Genomic DNA, 12,116 nt, shown 5'->3' with positions numbered 1-12,116 from the left:
AAGGGAGAGTCACAAGGGACAGCCTCAGTCGTGACCGGGGTCTCCTTTTACTAGCCCCACTGACCTCCACTTGGGTCACTGAAGTGTGATGTTCGGACACCCCCTTAGCAATGCAACCTCAAGTGTTTGTCAGGGTGGGTGGGGGGTGGGATTTTCTGAACCAAGCCTTGCGCTGCATGCGGGTGGACGGCACCGTGGTTTTTTAGTTGGCATCTGAAACACAGGGCCCAACCTGAACGGCCCCGAGCCAGGCCCACCCTCCTGCCAGCCGCCCAGGCCCGGTGGCACAGGAAGAAATGACCCCTAAGGAAGCTGCCTACTCCGTGGTCTGGGCTCGCCCAAGGGCTGGACTCTCTTTCCCAGCGGGCACCGCGGTACGGCGCGCGCGCGCACCCACCCCCGTTCCCCGGGCGCGCGCCCGGTATAGGTGATCCCGCGGCCACGCCCTCCAGCCCGTGTCCCCCCCCGCCGCCCTGAGTTGGTAGGCTCCGTGAGCGGGCTAGCCCGCGTTCCAGTCCCGTCGACTGGGCACTTCCAAACCATGTACGGGGGTGTCAGGTGAGGCCTGGTGGGGGTGGGCATCAGGAAGTCTCCGAGGCGGTTGGTCTTGAGAAGTCGCTTCTCGATTAATCAATAGTTCATCAACATGGGCTCTCTTGCCGTGACGAATTAAAACTGCGCAGCTGACATACCAGGTACTCCTCGGAGTCCTCCCCGGAGCCCGCGCGTCCCAGCCGGGTCGCGGGCCCACGCACGGATCGGTGCGTGCGTAGCCGCCGTCCTCCCTGTGCGCGCGGCTTGGTGCAGCCCTGTGCCCCCGCCCCGCGCGGGTGAGTGGTACGCGCCCCCCCACCGTGCAGACGCGGAACTGGCGCCCGCTGGGAGCGCCGCCGCGCCGGGGCCCCACTGACGCTCGGCGGCCCGGGCGCGTCCGGCGGGCCTGGCCGCTCTCGGGGACTCGAGAGGTAGGAAAGGCCGGGCCACCGGGGACTCCGGGGGGCTAACTGGGCGGGGTGCAGACCGGAGTGGTGAGAGGGAACGAGACCTAGGGGGACGCGGTTCAGAGGAGGCCTTCCAGGAGTGCCAAGGGGCGTGAGGGTGAGGGGGGATTGGAGCGGGGAGCGGGGCTGTAGAGAAAGGAGGCGGGGGCAAAAGTAGGGTGCTCGGGGGCTGCGGTGCTCGATTCCGGGCGCGGGCGGCGCGCGTTGGGGACGTGAGCTGGGGGAGAGCTGTCCAGCAGGTGAGGGGGCGGGCGGAGCTGTCCCGGACCAGCTGGGATGAGCACCTGGCGTGGGAGCGTGGCAGTGTGCGTGCGCGCACGCGGGTGCGTGTGCGTGTGCTTTAGTTTGGGTTAGGATCATGACAACTATGATTGGGTCTTCATTTTTAATTTGATGCATTAAAATGGGCACGGGTGGAGAGTGGAGCCTGTCTCAGCCTTCTGGTCACCGCGCCCTTCCCCGCCTGCCTGGGAGCATCCTTCCTCCCCTCGCCCTCGCCGCCCCAGCCTGGTTGCTCAGGTTCTCTCTCCCACACGCTGGACCAGTCTGTGCCGATGCGCTAGCAAGGTCACTGCACCGGGCGAGGGAGGAGGGGCAGAGAGCCTCCTGTGGTGCTCACGTCAGCAGAGATGTCATCTTGGTCCCCGATTCCTGTGGTTTTACTATGAAATCCTGCCCCCAAACGAGAGCCGAAGCCAAAAGGCTGGTTAACATGGCCCAGGTAGGCTTAGATGAAATGGTCGCAGATGAAATGAAGGTTTGTGGGTTCTTAATCTTACGGGTGGAGGGAGTGATTTGGTGATGATGAGAATGGCTTTGGGACTGATGCCTTTGGAATAAATGCAGCGATGGACCAGAGACTGCTTTAATAGCTACGGTTGAGGCCAGAGGCAGAGCCTAAGCCTGGTTGGAAGAGGGTGTGGTGCTAAGAGAATTGAGAGCCTTTGTGGGGAAAGGGAGCAGCTGGTGGCTTAGTGGTTACGCATTGGGCTGCTAACACCAAGGTCAACAGTTCCAAACCATCAGCTGCTCTGGGGGAGAAAGATGGGCTCTTTTACTCCCCTAAAGAGTTACTCTCTTGGAAACTGGGGCAGTTCTACCCAGTCCTATAGGTTCACCCCCAGTCGGCATGGACTCAGGGGCACTTGGTTGCCTCTTTTATGGGAATAACTGGAAGCTGATGGTGTACGAATTGTGGGGTGGAGCCCTGCTGGCACATGGGGTTAAAGCGCTTGGGTGCTGCCCAAAGGCTGGTTGTTCAAACCAACTACTGGCGCCATGGGAGCAAGTTGTGACAGTCGGCTTCTGGGAAGCTTTACAGACTTGGAAATGCTCTGGGGCAGTTCTCGCCTGCCCTTCCTAGGTTGCTGTGTGTTGGCCTCCCAGGGCTGGCAGTGGGTTTGACCACTAGGAGCTGGGTCGTGGGTCCCTGTGGCTCTGGATGGTGAGGGCTGTTGAGCATGCTGGGAGTTTTATCACATGGTTGTCCATGAAGAAGGTTGGGAATCCCACCAGGGCTCGTGATCCAAGGCTTCATTGATTTGTAGGCAATGCTTCCATGGTCATCTCTGAGTTTGGGGCAGCAAAAGGCTCCTGGTTTTCAATGCAAACCTACTTTCCGGGCTTAGCTTTGATCCCTGGTCCTATAAATACTGGTTTGTGTCTGTACCATTTGTTTTAGAAGAAATGATGTTTCTACGCATCTTCCATCTCCTTTTTGTCCAGCCCTCCCCGTCTCATTCTGGTTGGGTGGGCCCCGAGCCGCTGTCACCGTGACCCACCTTCTGCAGTATGCTTATGACTCCCGAGCAGCTGAGAACCACAGGGCTGTTGGGGCTCGTGAAGCAGGGGTGATGTGGAGAAATGAGTGTGCAGCGTGGTGTTTCCTGGAACTTGGTTTTGCTTGTTTGTTGAGGAGATAGTGCTATCAGAAGCCAGAATTAGCACCAGTACAAACTGACGACAGATGGGGAGAAGACAGTCTGAGTCTTAGCAGGTGCCCCGGGGAAGAGGTGGCTCTGCGTCCGAGAAGAATGGATTGTTAGGGGCCTTGGCTGATGCTGGAGTAGCAGCTGCTCGCACTGTGCGGTCACCACGCAGGGGAGGGACTGTGACTCTGCTATAAATAGTGCAGAGAGCCAGAGTCGCTATGGAGACAAAAGTGAATCCTATTACCTGCAGGTCTTCTGTTGGGAGCAAGAGCAGCATTTGGGGCATTTCTGAGATGGTGCAGATAAGTTTTGTTGGTTATTAGGTAGGGGCTGAAAAGACAGAACTTGTACTCTTAGTCAAACAGGGCTGTGGCATACAGGCAGTATGTGTGTGTGTGTGTGTGTGTGTGTGTGTGTGTGTGTGTGTGTCTGTCTGTCTATCTGAGAGCACACAGCCCCAAAGAAAGGAGTGGTGTGCGCAGATTGCTTCACGAATGCTGTGTGTCCGGCGAACGTGGTCTTGGTGCGGCCATGTGCAGGACACAGAGGTGGGATCCTGGCAGCACTGGACATAACCTCAGAATGGAGTGACGCGTTGGACAGAGGGAGACCCAGCAGGACATCAGTTCAGACCAAGTCAAGCCTTCTCTGAGGAGCCTTGGGGCACAGTGCTTAAGCGCTCCGCTTCATCCAAAAGTTTGGCTGTTCAAACCCACCACCGCGCCACAGGAGACAGATGCTGTCTGCTTCCCTAAAGGCTGCTGGCTGCCGGCTGCTAGCCCCAAGGTCAGCAGTTCGGAACCACCGACTGTTCCAGGGGAGAAAGACGGGCCAACCCTAACAACCTTTTTGGGCAGTCCACTCAGCCCCCCCTCCACTCCCATCCCTCCGAGTTGGCATAGACTCAACAGCTTAGCTCTGGTTCATGTTTCAGCTTTTCCTGATCTTAGACCTTTATGTAGTCATTTCTCTGAGCACCCCCCGCCCCCTCCTTGCAGATCTCCTGGTGTTTCTGCATCTCTCCCCCTGTATCTGTAAGACAGAGTGTAGACCTCATCTGTATACATTCTGATTCCGATCCTGGCACCAGAAGAGGGGGATTCGGGAGGGGGAAAGACCACCACCATCAACAAAAGACTGATTCAGCACCAAGGGCAGAGCGAGCTAGTAGCAGTAGCCGCAGGGAGGGGAGTGGGGGCGTTTTGCCTGCAGGAGGAAAGTGGCTGAGGGAAACAATTGGGGGCAGACTGGCGCTCTCTGGACTGTGTGAGGTCGAGTACCCATCTGCTGCTCTTGTCTCCACTGCAGTCTGCGTGCAGTGTTGCTGCAAAGGGAACGCAGACTCTTAGGACCAGGGAGGATGAGGTTCCACACACAGACGCTGGCGGGTGGGCAGCACTGGCCGGAGAGGCTGCTGTGCTCCTGAGCTCCCCGGAGCAGTCCTGCGAGTGAGTGACTGAATTCACGTTGTCATGATGACGGTGGCCAGATGAGACTGCCTTGGGTCTGTTTTACAGAACCGAGCCCTGTCCCTGCGGACAAGGCTGGAAACAGGGCCGGGCAGGAAGGTGAGAGCCATTGTCCTACTTCATGACATTCCACTCTGGCCGATCAGGATCACAATCTCAGAGAGAGTTCTAGAGTAGGAAAAGGCTCTTGTTCGCCATCGTAGATCAGAAATTGGAAGGCCTGACCTACACCCTAGTCTAGGAGGAAGTGGCGAGGGATGAGTCTCTCTCTCTCTCTCTCTTTTTATTCCTGAGGGATGAGTCTCTTAGGCACAGACCTTATCAGTACTTTTTAAAATTTCCTTCCTTTTAGACTTGCATTCTCAGATAATATTGAAAATCACTTTGGGCACGTGGAGACTTCTCGCTGGGGCGCACCGAGGTTTCTCTGCGATGAACTGCTGAAGCGTCGGCACCATGGTGCAGAAAAAGAAGTTTTGCCCTCGGTTACTGGACTACCTAGTGATCGTCGGGGCCAGGTAACCAAAAAGGAACTCCTTTTCATCTGGTCACCTCCCTGGCCCCATCACCTCTTCCTCCCCGCTGTCACTGCCCCCTGGTGCCAGCTGTGAAGCCAGGGGGGAGTCCAGGCTACGGGGAGGGTTGGCCTTGAGCAATGCAGACAGAGCTGACCTCTGTGGACTGGAGCAGGCCTGCTTGCTCTTCCCCGCTGGCCTTGTTTTGAAAGAAAGAAAAGTACAGCGTGCTCACCCTTCGCTGTGTGCATGTGCCCGGCGCGTGATAACATGAGCTGCCACCCCTCGCATGGTGCTAGTGATGTTACGGTTCCAATGTCCCGTTTGCCTTAAGGTGGGTGTCTTCATGACAGCCCAGAGCTCACTCATTCACTAGCCTCCCAGCCAGACTCGGCCATGGACCCCAAGGTTCCCCACCCACTTCCAGGGAGGTTACTTTGTCCGGAGTAGCACCTCGAGCTGTATTTCCTGATGGCTGGGTAAAAGCAGGTGCAGCTTCGATCGCGTCAGGCTGCTGAATTCGCTTCTATCCTCTGCAGACACCCGAGCAGCGACAGCGTGGCCCAGACCCCTGAACTGCTGCGGCGCTACCCCTTGGAGGATCACCCCGAGTTCCCCCTGCCCCCCGATGTGGTCTTCTTCTGCCAGCCAGAGGGCTGCCTGAGCGTGCGTCAGCGGCGCATGAGCCTGCGGGACGACGCGTCCTTCGTCTTCACCCTCACCGACAAGGACACTGGAGTCACGCGTTATGGCATCTGCGTGAATTTCTACCGTTCCTTCCAGAAGCGCCTGCCCAAGGAGAAGGGGGAGGCGGGGCTGGGGTCCCGGGGCAAGGAAGGACCCCGTGCTCCCTGCGCCTCAGAAGAGGCTGGCACTGACAGCTCAGAGGGCGGCTCGTCCCTGCCGCCTCCCAGCGCTGACTCTACCCCTGACGTGAACCAGTCTCCTCGGGGCAAATGCCGGGCCAAGGCGGGCAGCAGGTCCCGCAACAGTACCCTGACGTCCCTGTGTGTGCTCAGCCACTACCCCTTCTTCTCCACCTTCCGCGATTGCCTGTACACCCTCAAACGCCTGGTGGACCGCTGCAGCGAGCGCCTGCTGGCCAAGAGGCTGGGCATCCCTCGGGGCGTGCAAAGGTGCGTTCTGCCGCCGGCCCTCGGAGGGCAGGGGAGCTCTTTAGAGGCGTCTCAGGCCTGCGAGGGGCCTGGACCCTTCCTCCAGCCCCTGGGAAGCAAGGACTGTGCTATTAGAGGGCTGCGGTGGCTCCGTGTTAGAAAGCTCATACTCCATGCCGGAGGCCCCAGTTTGATTCCCAGCCAAGGCATCTCGCGTCTAGCCACCACCCCATCTATCAGTGGGGGCCAAGCAGATTTCCGCAGAGCTTCCACACTAAAACAGACTAGCAAGAGAGGCCTGGGGGTCAGCTTCTGACACTCAGTTGGTTGAAGCCCCGTGAATCACAATGGCCAGGCAGAACTGGCTGCCCGCTCATTCCTTTGTGCCAGGGGCTGCCTTGATGGCAGCTAGTGACATATGATCTTGTTAGTCCTTGCTGAGGGCAAGAGGCTCCAGAGGCAGGCGTAGCGGATTGCATTTGACATAGTCTGAGGGTCTTGGTTTGTCTCGGTGGGTTGGGCAGCGAGTCCGACCCCATGTGTGTTTTGTGCACACGCATTCTTTCCCTCGGGTCCCCCGTCTGATCCTCCCCGAGCCCCCGACAAGCTTTCCCCAGTGCTGCTCCATTTGCAGCAGTAGACCTTTGGCCCGAGGGGGTTGTCCTGGGTTGCAGCGGGGTGTGGACTCCGGACACTGATGTGGCCGCCTCCTGCTGTCTGCCCCTCAGGGACACCATGTGGCGCATCTTCACGGGGTCACTGCTGGTGGAGGAGAAGTCGAGTGCCCTCCTGCAAGACCTCCGGGAGATCGAGGCCTGGATCTACCGGCTGCTACGCTCCCCGGTACCAGTCTCTGGGCAGAAGCGAGTGGACATTGAGGTCCTACCCCAGGAGCTCCAGCCGGCTCTGACCTTTGCACTGCCAGACCCCTCGAGATTCAACCTCGTGGACTTCCCCCTGCACCTTCCCCTGGAGCTGCTGGGTGTGGAGGCCTGTCTCCAAGTGCTCACCTGCATCCTGTTGGAGCATAAGGTGAGAGAGCTGGGGCCCAGGATTCTTCAGGCTAGGCCAGGAGCTCTCTGAGGACAGGGACTGCGTCTTTCTTGTCTCCCTGTCCCCAGGAGGACACACAAAGCCAGGTACACAGCAGGCACTCAGCAGGTGTGGGCTGAATTTAGTTACCGACATCTCGTGGGGTGTATGTAGTGGGCGTACCATCCAGCTGAGTTACCCTCTCCGATCCTGACCTCATCCTATGGCAATTTCAGTTGTGGCCCTGGTATGGGGGTACAAGGACTAGGGCGGTTGGAGGGTAGTTCCGGAGGGGACTGTGACTGCTGGGGTGGCAAGGTGGCAGGCATGTTGAGGCCCAGTTCGGTGGGGATTGTGGAGACCGTAGGCAGGGAGAAAGGAAAGGCCTTCAAGGGTGGTGGGAGCTGTTTCTACACAACCTCGCTCGATGCTGTTGAGTGAGTCCTCCGGCCTGGCTTGTGGCAGGTGGTGCTGCAGTCCCGGGACTACAACGCCCTGTCCATGTCGGTGATGGCCTTCGTGGCCATGATCTACCCCCTGGAGTACATGTTCCCCGTTATCCCACTGCTTCCCACCTGCATGGCGTCGGCAGAGCAGGTGAGTTGCCAGGTGGCTTCGGACTCTGCCCCTCCAACACCCCCCCCCCCATTTTCCAGCATAGTCCAAGTCTGAGGGAGAAGGTTCAAGAGCGTCCCGGGCGTTTCCCTGCTATTACTGACTTGTTGGCAAAATCTGACCCGAGCCGAACTGATTGGGTGGCAAGACCTATGCTATTATTAGTATGTATTTATCACAGTTAACGATAATGAGTTATAGGCTACTGGCCCACGCTCCGCTGCAGGAGTTACAGAACACGCCGGGGACACACACACACACCACCCCCCTGCCCAGCGTTAGCTTTCTGAAATCCGAAACATTCTGATTTTGAAAACACACCCAGTCTCAGAGGCTTTGGACAAGGACTGTGGCCCTCCTTCCGTTTTCTGAGCTCAACAAACCTTGTGACTGGGCGAGGGGGCTCGATCAAGATAAGCTGTACCCTCTGCTGCTTCTTGTCTTCCCCGCAGCTGCTGCTGGCTCCCACCCCGTACATCATTGGGGTCCCGGCCAGCTTCTTCCTCTACAAACTGGACTTCAAGATGCCCGATGACGTGTGGCTTGTGGACCTGGACAGCAATCGCGTGAGTGTCGTGGCTGAGGCCGGCGGGAGCGTCGAGAACAGGCTTGTGCCTGCTGTTTGCCCAGCTTCCCCCAGGAAGGGCTCCTAAGCTTCTGGGTGGTTCCTGCTGTGAAAACAATAATGCTACTTATCAACGTTACTGGCTGAAGAGAAAGCTGGGCCCAGAGGCCCTTGGTTAGGCCTCAAAGACTGGGAGGGTTTCCTTTGGCCTAAATTAAGTGCCCACCCCTCTTCCTTCAAGAACAGCGAGGAAGCTGTGGTGCAGACCCGAGGCGTTGTGTAGTCATCTCCTATTGGCTCTCCTGGAGGTGCAGCGTCCAATAGGAAGCTGCCTCTCACCGCAGACTTGTGAAAATGTTCTGTTAACCTTCTGCAGTGTGAGCAGGTTCAAAGTTTGGTCCCAGGAAAAATCCATTGCCGTCGATTCACTTCCAGCTCACAGCAAGCCTACAGGGGTTTGATTTTGTAGCAATGCTTTTTGACGTATCGTGTATCTATACTTTCATTGTAACACTGTAGAAAGCAGAGATGAATGTATGGAAGAAAAACCCCACAATCCTATTCTCTAGAACAGCGGTTCTCAACCTGTGGGTCGCGACCCCTTTGGGTCTTGAACAACCCTTTCACAGGGGTCGCCCAATTTATAACAGTAGCAAAATGACAGTGATGAAGTAGCAACGAAAATAATGTTATGGTTGGGGTCACCACCACATGAGGAACTGTATGAAAGGGTCGCAGCATGAGGAAGGTTGAGAACCACGTCATCAGTCACATTTAGGCTCCTTTCCTATCAGATGCGCATGTTTCCTATTTGTCGATGTCACGTGTACATCTATTATGTATCCCATGAGAACGTCCGAGTGCATACAGTCCCTGCTCTTGTTATTCGCTAAGATGTAGGAGCTCCTAAGCCACTCTGACGATGCCTTGTCACCTTTCTCTGACACAGGTGATCGCCCCCACCAATGCAGAAGTGCTGCCTGTCCTGCCAGAACCAGAGTCCTTGGAGCTGAAGAAACATTTGAAGCAGGTCGGTGGAGGATGGAAAGAGAGCTGTTGGCGTGCTGTATGGGGATAGCTCATCTCAGGGCTGGTTGCCTTTCAGGTGACGTCAAGTGGAGTCGATTTTTGTAGCCAGGGATGGGCTTTCAAAGAGGCACGGTCCATTTTTGGGTAACGGGGTGAATATTGCCTCAAGAAAGACTTTAGATCCCGTCTAATTCACTGCATGCCCTTCCACCCTTTAATGCTTGCGATGCTATACAAGGGGTGGGGGTTCAGAAGTTCATGGGAAAAGGCCCATGAACTTTCTATTCCATTTTGAAGCCCTCCAATATAAAATGAGCGCTGGTTGCATAGTGGGTTACCAGTTGGGCTGCTAACTGCAAGGTCAGCAGTTCGAACCCATCAGCTGCTCTGAGGGAGAAAAAGGAGGCTTTCTATTCCTGTAAAGCATTAAAGTCTTAGAAACCCACAGGAGTAGTTCTGCCTTGTCCTATAGCAGTGCTTCTCAACCTTCCTGATGCCGTGACCCTTTCATACAGTTCCTCATGTTGTGGTGACCCCCAACCATAAAATTATGTTTGTTACTACTTCATAACTTATTTTGCTATGTTATGGATTGGGCGACCCCTGTGAAAGGGTCGTTTGACCTCCCCCAAAGAGGTCGCGACCCACAGGTTGAGAACCGCTGTCCTATATTGTCACTTTGAGTGGCACTGACGTTGAGTTGTATATAAAACAGCTAATCACTTCCTGTTTCTCCTCACATCGTAGATTCTGTGTGGCCTGGGCCCATGCGCGCGCAGTCTTGTCAAGTGGGAGCTAAGTCTGAAACATTCAGACAACCCAGCTCCTTTCACATTTTCCCCCCAAATTGGTCCCTATAGCATCCTTCCTTTTCTCTTAAAACAAATATATAATAGTTTTATCAGCACATCTTGCACAGTCCAGTATGTCCAGTCACATTAAATTCTGTTCAGTCTCATCGAGTGAGGTCATGCAATCATCATTGCTATCAGCTCTCCATTTCCTCCCTGTCCCTCCCTTCCTGCATCCTCAGGGGACGGTTACTCCTGTTACTGTTTCTGAAGGGTTATCTATCTTGATTTTCATGTGCCGCATAATCTTAAATATACAAATGAACATATGCAAATCTAACTTGATTAATGAGGTCAAATAAGTAAACACCATAATAGTAAGGGGAGGAAATATTTATGAAGTAGAGGCTAGTTAGGTAGTTCATCAGTGCCACCCGCACCTGAATTTATAATCCCTTCTGAGAGGGATCGCCCAGTTATCCTGCCGGTGGGTTTTGGGTCTCCACTACATCCACACCCCTTCACATCGATTTGGCTGTGTGTTTTTGGACTTCTGATACCTCTTCCCTTCGACACCTAATGATCACACAGCTAGTGTGCTTCTTCCATGGTGGACTTCATTGCTTCCCTGCTAGATGGCTGCTTGTTTAACTACAGGCCTTTAAGACACCAGATACCTTATCTTTTGATAGCCGGGGACCATCAGCTTTCTTCACCACGTTTGCTTATGCCCCCATTTTGTCTTCAGTGATCGTGTAGGGAAGGTATCCTATAATGACACATTGTTAGAACAGACCGTTCTTGTAGGTAGGATTTACGTAGGGGCCCAAAGTCTGTATGTAGCATCCTTTCTTGAATAATCTCTTAAATCCATTTTGCGTTGATTGGTTATTTTTCTCCTCTTCCTTCTGCACACTGAACCCAGACTCTGAAGGTGACACCTGGTTGGCCCCACCGGGAGCCCTGCTGTGTGTGTGTCATGTACGGGTTGCCGGTAGATGGCACTGTCCATTTTGAAGGACCCTCGGGCCTCTCTGAGGTCCGCCCCTGGGCGGCACCCCTCCATGAGAGCCTTCCGGAGTTAAGGGGTTGTTTTGCACCGCCCTCTCATCCTCACCTGCTTCATCCCGCTGATGTTACGTGACACCGTGCACTGCAGCCTGGTGAGGATGGCAGGGGCCGCAAGATCGTGAGCTGCCTGCCCTGGCTGTGTGTTTGGCTGGCAATGGTTGTCGCAGCAGCTGATGTGAGGGAAGAGGCGCTAGATGGACTGATACTTGGGATGTTCGCAGGCCCTGTCTGATTCTGACGCAAATGATGGGGCCCTCGGCGAGCTCGACGCAGCTCCATCCCAGACCTGTTGGATTAGGGCCTTAACAGCATCCACAGGCGCGCTTGTGCTTGCTGACCACTTGTGAATCACTGCTCTGCTCGGCCTCAGCGGTTCGTTTAGGTCAGGAGCCTTCAGTGTAGGAGCCCCAGGGTTATAGGTGGTCTAAATTACCACCAGAGTTCTGCTATCCTCAAGGTCGGTGATTCAAACCCACCAGCTGCTCGGTGGGGGGAAGAGGAGGCTGTCTGCTCTGGTAAAGCTCGACAGCCTCCAAAACCCTATCTGAGGTCTTGATGAGTTGGACTGGACGCGATGGCAGGGCGTCTGGTTTGGCTTTTATTGCCACGTGAGCTGACACGTGAAAGGCAAGCTTTCATGGCTAAGATCCATGTGAAAACTGTACCCTAGAATTCCGGTTTGACCAAATTGCCTCCAGCCAAGTCCTCTCTGCCATCAGAGGACTTGCCAGAAGCCACACTACATGGATTCTTATTTTTTTAAATCATTTTATTAGGGGCTCATACAACTCTTATCACATCCATACATACATCAATTATGTAAAGCACATTTGTACATTCATTGCCCTCATCAGTCTCAAAACATTTGCTCTCCACGTAAGCCCTGGGCTTCAGCTCCTCATTATTTCCCCTCCCTCGTGAACCCTTGATAATTTATAAATTATTATTTTGTCATATCTTGCACTGTCTGACGTCTCCCTTC

The 12,116-nt window shown here is 55.2% G+C and overlaps 1 protein-coding gene across 37 annotated transcripts in view; it reads left to right on the top strand.

Moving 5' to 3' along the window:
- The first annotated feature begins 522 nt into the window (after nt 1-522).
- Nucleotides 523-12,116, top strand: part of MADD (MAP kinase activating death domain) — a 48,720-nt gene continuing 37,126 nt past the window's right edge. For 30 of the 37 annotated variants that reach the window (XM_045290911.1, XM_045290918.1, XM_045290915.1 and 27 more), the window contains exons 1-7: nt 2,097-3,718; nt 4,754-4,919; nt 5,456-6,052; nt 6,760-7,063; nt 7,529-7,660; nt 8,131-8,244; nt 9,193-9,273. In XM_045290911.1, coding sequence (XP_045146846.1) covers nt 4,858-4,919; nt 5,456-6,052; nt 6,760-7,063; nt 7,529-7,660; nt 8,131-8,244; nt 9,193-9,273 — 1,290 coding nt within the window. In that variant the 5' untranslated portion in view covers nt 2,097-3,718; nt 4,754-4,857. The other 7 variants (XM_045290901.1, XM_045290908.1, XM_045290904.1 and 4 more) reach the window with 5 other exon arrangements.

The sequence above is a fragment of the Echinops telfairi genome, unplaced genomic scaffold, assembly GCF_000313985.2.
Source record: "Echinops telfairi isolate 266 unplaced genomic scaffold, ASM31398v2 ScPeMD7_60;HRSCAF=208, whole genome shotgun sequence".
In the NCBI taxonomy this organism is placed as follows: domain Eukaryota; kingdom Metazoa; phylum Chordata; class Mammalia; order Afrosoricida; family Tenrecidae; genus Echinops; species Echinops telfairi.
This window is presented reverse-complemented; position numbering and strand designations above follow the sequence as displayed.